General features: G+C 41.0%; 1 protein-coding gene across 1 annotated transcript; it reads left to right on the top strand.

The window, feature by feature from the left end:
- Positions 1-2,278: 2,278 nt before the first annotated feature.
- Positions 2,279-7,824, top strand: LOC310795325 (sodium-dependent organic anion transporter-like; the record flags this gene model as incomplete). The annotated part of the gene is made up of 6 exons (XM_083657375.1): positions 2,279-2,547; positions 3,060-3,178; positions 4,390-4,478; positions 4,750-4,925; positions 6,503-6,660; positions 7,667-7,824. Exons 1-6 carry the CDS (start codon positions 2,291-2,293, stop codon positions 7,822-7,824), a joined length of 957 nt encoding a protein of 318 aa, XP_083513501.1. The 5' UTR covers positions 2,279-2,290.
- Positions 7,825-7,931: the final 107 nt, after the last annotated feature.

Raw genomic sequence — 7,931 nt, 5'->3', positions numbered from 1 at the left:
TCAGCTTGATAACGATGCGAATTTGAGTTTTTTCTAGACTTTAGTTCTGCTGCCCGCTCAGGAACTTGTATGTTTGATCACTGCAGATTGCAGGGTGAGAGACATCTTGGGGAACATGCTTTGCTCTTATGTTTGTCATTTTTCACACATTATCAGCAACATTTGGGTATCTTTTGGCGAGAGGTTATGCATTGTCTGCAGTGCCATAAAAATTCTAAGTTTACAGGTTTAGTTTTGACTAATCACTATTCAGTTGTTATAGACCTGCATTATTATTAATTATTAGCATATTTATGTTGCCTTTGATCATAATTCTTAGATGTATTATCTTGATATGAAAACATGTTGCTTGTTAGGAGCCCTCTCGTATAGCCAATGGCATGGAAATGCTATTTTTAGTGGGTTCTATCAACTAGTAGGCTCACATCAGCTTTAGAAAAACGTTAGATGTGGGTGCTTTCCATTGCCCGTTCTAAACCTGGAGTATCTTTTAACTTGTTTGATCAAAGGTGAAGACACTCCTCAGCAATTTTGTCCAAGTTTGTCAAAGTTTCCCAAACCAGGCTTTCATATTAACCCTTGGGGGGGGAACAGAACCCTGAAGAACTATAATCGGATCAGTCTCCAGTGGCAACAAACATTCCATAGAGCTCTCATGTATTTATTACCTTCAAGTAAGGCAGGTTGAACTGTTGGGAAGAGGGGGAGCTGAGGAGTGGACAGAGGATCTTCGTGTTCGCTTTCAGCTCAGTCTGTTGGGGCCCTGTGAGTGAAAATTATTGATTGATTGATCGATTGATTGTTGATCATTATTGTCTGTGTTCAGTGTTGGTGAGCGGCCTTCCCCATCTGAGATATGCTGTGGTTCCAAAACATCATTATAAAAAATCATTAAGATGAATCATCTCTGCTTGGTGAGCTTCAAAGGCCTTCAGGCATGTGAGGGAGAGAAGGTCCAGGTCTGCTTGACCAGAGTGAGAGTTGAATCCTCCCTGGTGAGGTGATGGAACTTTACAGCAGACTCCGGAGGGTGGGGGGCCAGCCACTCCTCCTTATAAGAAATAGATATGAGTTACTGTAGCTTTTGGGGCACTGCTTCTGAAACTTCCAATCGAGTGTGACTCAGTATACAGACAGACCATTACTTGGAAATAAATCCTCCTTTGTTCATTTCAACGAGCGACTGATTAATTGTTTCAAACAACAGGCATTTTTTGCCATTACAGCCCTCCAACCAGTGCTCATCACCATTATGTTATAAATAATCTGACACCAACAACAAAAATGTATGAAGTCTAAACTTTTTTATTTTATTACAAATGAGCAGAATTGTCTAAATATAAAGAACATCAAAAACATTGTGATTTTCAAAATATAAAGAACATGTAAAACCTTGTCATTGCCAAATTATAAAGAACAATAATTCCTAAATAAATAACCAAATAACTTCAACATTGTCATATTACATAACTAGAATTAGAATTCCTCAAGTTCAACTTTTAAATGTTCGCCTAATTCGCTTTTTTGTCCACTGGCAATAAATGGCTAGTGAATGTTCAAAATTTACCAGCCACTCAATAGATTACCATTGTTTTTCTTTTGTGCCCTACTTTCATAGCATTCATAACTCAAGTGTTAGCTTAGCTAGCCAGGTAAACAAACAAAATGAATATGATTGCTCACTGAAGTATCTCCTCCAAGGCAGGCTATACTAAGCAACATTCAGTCATCTGCTTAATCAGCATCTGCTCCACTGTCTTGCTTCCTTTTTCCTCGTCCTCTTTTTTTCTATTTTTTGATTTTCAGTTAATTTCTTCATTCACTTTCATTTTCAGTCAATCAGAATGTAGATGAATCATGCATTTGCAAGGAATGGTTAACACTTCACAGTGACACACTTAATTATGATTCACGTATATTCTCGGGAATGTCGTTTCTCTTTAAATTTCAGAGAAGTATGTTATCAAATCAATCCGGGAATGACATGGGGTCCCATTAGGGAGGTTTCAATGTCGTTTCAAATCGTTCATAGTTTTTTTAATGGGGATTGCGGTCACTGCTGTGGAGTAAAGTTTGTTAGCCCTCGGTGGGGCCCTAATGGCCTGGGGCAGTTGCCTGCCTTGCTTGTTCATAAGCTGCGCCTCCGCTCCAGTCTTGTCGACAGTAACCCCCGTTACGGACCATGGTGAACAACAGCAGTGGAGAGACCACAGGGAACGGATCTCTAGCTGCTGGGCTAGGGGGGCTTGATGATGGACTCTCCAAGTCCCTGAGTGTGGTACTGACCATCATGCTGGCCATGGTGGTCTTCTCCCTGGGGTGCACGGTTGAGGTGCGCAAGCTGTGGTTCCACCTGCGGCAGCCCTGGGGCGTCCTGGTGGGGCTGATCTGCCAGTTTGGCCTCATGCCCCTCACAGCGTATCTGCTAGCCAGTGGGATGAGTGTCCCGCCTGTCCAGGCAGTAGCAGTCGTCGCCATGGGCTGCTGTCCAGGAGGGGCCATCTCCAACATCATCACATACTGGCTGGATGGGGACATGGACCTCAGGTACTGAGGATGCTCTAATTGCTTTATCCTTATTTGTTGCATTATCCTCAACAGATTCCTGTGTTGTAACTACTTGTTTTCTCTGAATTCGTGTCTACATCTACTACATGTTCTTCGCTGCAACTATGACAAATTCTGTTGGAAGATTTCCAGTCTTGTGCAGATTGTGTGTGAGAGACCGAGAGAGACCTATATCCACAAATCCAATCTCAATACACGAGAGAATTATGGTTTCACTTTTTTATTATTGTAATATTTTATGAAGGGCATTTAGTCCAGTCCTTTCTTGTAAAGATGCAATTTTTTTTGAAAGATCAATTTTAAAATGTTATTATAAAAAGAGTTCAAAACACAACATCTACCTCAAACAAAACTCAAACTCCAAATAAGAAGGTAGATAGGAAGAAGGTAGATCATGGTGGACTTGTCTACAATCCAAATCCACAAAATGACAGGGAGGTGAGGTGAGGCCCATCTGTATGAATGCCGTCTGCTTCCCTCTCTTGCTGTAGCATCACCATGACGAGCTGTTCCACGGTGCTTGGTCTGGGCATGATGCCGCTCTGCCTCTACATGTACACTCACCGCTGGGTGGACACAGCACACATCAACATACCATATTTAAACATCGGTAAGAAAACTAGACTTTCCTTAACTGCTTTCTGTAGTCTTAAGTTTAAAAGATGTGTGAATGATTGTATTCTGCTATCAGCGCTATGTTCCACTGGTCTGATTCAGGTGTAGATTTGCTGTATGCCACTGTTCAAATCTATTAGCCCGGTAAACCATCTGGTCACATGAACAGAACTCACATTCTGTCTCGTTCTGCGGGACCCAAACGAAACAGAATATGAGTTCACGGATCCAGATGGTTTTAACCAGGCTACAAATCTATTGGAAAACAAGAGACCCCTGATGTCAACACCTGATGTCATAAATTCAACATGCATTGAGTGCATTATATATTCAAGATTCAAGATTCAAGATTTTTATTGTCACTCCATGGTACAAGTATCACGTGTGAAATTCTTGTGCTGTGGACTCCGTTTACGACATAGTACAAATAGGCAACAAGCAGTGAGCAATAGGCAATAAGAAATAGGCATCAATAAGCAATACTAAGCAGCAATAGGTAATAAGGCAGAATAGCGATAAGACAAGTCAGTGGCTTATTCATTGCACATAGGTGCACATGTCATGTGCATACGTTAGACGTGTTCAGACATTTTAAATTCGACGTATTTGACATGCAGGTGCAAATAGCATGTACCTTATCAAACATACAATTAACATTAGGCATTGTGCATACGTTAGACGTGTTCAGACATTTTAAATTCGACGTATTTGACATACAGGTGCAAATAGCATGTACCTTATTAAACATACAATTAAACATTAGGCATACATAATGGTAGCAGCTGCAGTACGGTACGGTACGACTACTACACTATTTGTGTATGTTAAGGAGTCTCGTGGCCTGCGGGAAGAAACTGTTCCTCAAGTGATTTGTGCGTGCTTTTGGAACCCTGTATCTCCTCCCTGAGGGTAGCAGGGAGAACAGGCTGTTGTGGGGATGGTTTGTGTCTTTGATGATCTTCAGGGACCTCCTGAGGCACCGCTGATTATACAGTTCATGCAGTTCTGGCAACTCACATCTTGTTACGTGCTGGGCCGCGCGCCTCACCCTCCGTAGCGCCCTGCGGTCCATGGCGGTACAGTTCCCGTACCAGGCGGTGAAGCAGCCGGTCAGCAGGCTTTCAATGGTGCCTCTGTAGAAGTCCCTGAGGATTGTTTACAATTATTATTTATGATGGTTTTTAACACCTGTATTATGTGTTGTAGGCATTACTCTCATCACCTTGATTGTGCCTGTGGCCTGTGGTGTCGCTGTCAAGTACAAGTGGCCTAAAATTGCAAAAATCATCCTGAGGGTAGGCCTATCCTTTTTTCCACTGTTATAGACTTAATATTTCTGACATTACTTTGTATTTCTCATCGCTTATTTAAGTCTCTTAAGGTTTTAAATCCCCCCTGTCAGATTATTTGAAGTCACTTTTAAAACTTTCATAATTCTCCCCAATCAGGCCCTCTCAGATAATAGCCCAGACACTAACAGATATAGTAGTGGCAACATAGTTTCACATTTGTCAGTACTGTAGTACCGTAATGAACCATATGGCTGTGCTGTTTGCGTTCTCACAGGCTGGCTCTGTAGTTGGAGTCGTCCTGGCGGTGGTGGTGGGTGTGGCCAGTCTTCTGCTGTATCCAGGCTCTTGGCATGTAGATAGCTCCCTCATCATCATAGGCTCTGTCTTCCCTCTCATCGGCTGCAGCGCTGGCTTCTTCATGGCCGTCATCCTAAGGCAGCCTTGGCAGAGGTGAGAAGGGAAAGTTGGATGTGAAAAGTCTAGATTTATGTCCTTCCCAAGTTCCCTATACCCTCTCTCTCTAATATCTCAGGAGGGCATGTGCAAGGAAGAGTTCACCTGTCATCAGTGTTGGGCAAGGTACTTTCAAAATGTAATATACTACATATTACTAGTTACTTTCATTTGAAAGTAATAAGTTACTTTACAATATTACTTTCGGTGTAGAGTACCGGTAACTTGTTACTTATTACACTACTTTTGCATTACTTTTACCAAAACAACAGCAGCAGCAGAATGACATTGCCGCCCCGCAACCATCCCGAAAAATAATTTAAATCGCCTTGAAGTCAGTGTAAACCATCCAAAATTCTAAATGTTATTCTTTTCCTTTGTTATTGTCATCTATAGTGGGGGTTTTTGCATAAAAACACACAGTTTGATTAGGAAATGATTGTATCTTTTTTAAATATGTGCTTTGATTTAATAAAATGTAACTCAATTTGTAACTTGAGTTACTTGACAAAGTAACTGGTATAATATTACTGAAATCCTATAAGTAATAAGTTATATTACTGAGTTACTGCTAAAAGTAATATATTACATAAAATATGTTACTTTTGTAATGAGTTACCCCCAACACTGCCCGTCATCATCTACCCACCCTCATGCCAGTTGAAACACAGGTGGAGTTTGTCCATATAACACGCAGGGAGGTTGCCAGCACAACTCCAGAGAAAACCCGTCACCACTGACTTCAGTTGTACTGTACTGAAGTCAATGGTGACTACTGACTAGCAGTGTTGGGGGTAACTCATTACAAAAGTAACATATTACATGTAATATATTACTTTTAGCAGTAACTCAGTAATATAACTGATTACTTATAGGATTTCAGTAATATTATACCAGTTACTTTGTCAAGTAACTCAAGTTACAAATTGAGTTACATTTGATTAAATCAAAGCACATATTTAAAAAAAGATACAATCATTTCCTAATCAAACTGTGTGTTTTTATGCAAATAACCACTATAGATGACAATAACAAAGGGAAAGAATACCATTTAGAATTTTGGATTGTTTACACTGACTTCAAGACGGTTGAAATTATTTTTCGGGACGGTTCCGGGGTGGCGATGTCATTCTGCTGCTGCTGTTGGTTTTGGTAAAAGTAATGCAAAAGTATTGTAATAAGTAACGAGTTACTCTACACAGACAGTAATATTGTAAAGTAACTTATTACTTTCAAATGAAAGTAACTAGTAATAGTATATTACATTTTGAAAGTAACTTGCCCAACACTGCTGACTAGTAACAAGTACAACATTTCCCCCTGAAATGTAGTGGAGTGGAAGTGTGAAGTACAGTAGCATGAAATGAAATGTAAACACTCAGTAAAGTACAAGTGCCTCTAAATTGTACTTGAGTACAGTACTCGAGTACTTAGTTACATTCCACCACTGGATAAAGCCATGCTGGCATGTACAAGCTTAGACCCCCACAGGTGGAAAATCATTAATATTTGTCCTGGACCTTTAAATATGTCTCTCTGCTGCTCCCTTCACTCAATCTCTCTGATGATTACAGATGCCGGACCATTGCCATGGAGACAGGAGCCCAGAATGTGCAGATCTGCGTCACCATCCTGCAGCTTTCCTTCCCTCCAGAGCAGCTGGCTCTCGTCATCCTCTTTCCCCTTATATACGGCTCCTTCCAGCTGCTCACTGGCCTCCTGCTGGTCACAGGTGAAACAAGCAAATAGTAAACATGTTGTCCCCCACCACCAGTGATGTAGTGCCACACATGTGTCAGTCCCATTCATTGTCAATGCTGCCCCCTAGTGGCACACAGTCAACATTACTGACTATTGTGCATTCGCAGACACAGGCAAGCCACTACGCAGGGGTGGCCAACACATACACAAAAATATAAGGAGTCGAGGGCCAAACAATATTATTATATTTCTACCTAAATAAATGTATGACACATAGTAGTTTATTGATGTGCTCACTCACCTATTACAAGGGGCATTTCTGTATCTTTTCAAATTTATTTTAAATTTCTGCATCAACAGGTTAAGACAGAGATCATTTCACCAAAATTCAGTATTAAAATGTTCAAAAACCAGTGCAAAATGGACAGGGCCAGGGTACTTTTCCCAACAAAAAATGGTGGGGAAACGGGCCATTTTAATTTGGGCCGCAGTTGGCCCGCGGGTCATAGTTTGGCCACCCCTGCCCTATAGAAATATTAGAGGAATACTATAGGAGTACTAGGAGGAATATTATATGAATACTATATGATAGAGTATTATTATAGGAATACTGTAGGAATGTTATAGGTGTGGTGTGTGTATTACATCCAGCCACCCACTAGCAGCACAGAGTCAGCATTAGCGTGTCAATGCCCATTCAGAGGTTCAGCAGGGTATATTTACCCATCTAGTAGACGGTTGTGTTCTCATTCATTAACCAGATTGAGATGTTCTTTATGATGAAAACATGTGTTCAGTGAAATCATTTGCTGTGTTTGTCAGATTTGGCTGCAGTAATATATGAGATGGGCTTAAGATGTATAAACCTTCTGGCATTCAATGCATTCTTCTCTGTGTGCCAATTCTCAGCATTTTTGGCAGCTAGTTAGGTTAAAACAAACCATAAAATGTTATACTTAATTATTTTTCTTTTGACGTAAACATCTCTCTGTGTGGAACCTAACAACTGACAGTGGCTTGTTTTTCATTTGTCCCAGCATATCAGATTTTTAAAAAGACCTACCTACGGAGAGTAACCGATGCTTCTGGACCCGAGCGACAGAGCACACCCAGTGTCAACGAAGGAAATGGTGAAATCAACATGGGGTTTGAAAATGACCACCGGCCTATTCCCACTCAAGGTCGAAAGCCATAGCCCAATACATACCGCAATCAAACCAATGCATAGTCAAAGTTGGTTGTATGAGGACCAAGTGTGTTATTGTGGTGTGTATTACAGGGGCGGCTGTAGCTCAGGAGGTA

This window comes from Poromitra crassiceps (assembly GCF_964638095.1).
Source record: "Poromitra crassiceps genome assembly, chromosome: 21".
NCBI classification, from domain to species: Eukaryota; Metazoa; Chordata; class Actinopteri; order Beryciformes; family Melamphaidae; genus Poromitra; species Poromitra crassiceps.
The sequence above is the reverse complement of the archived record's forward strand: the minus strand, read 5'-3'. Positions and strand labels throughout refer to the sequence as shown.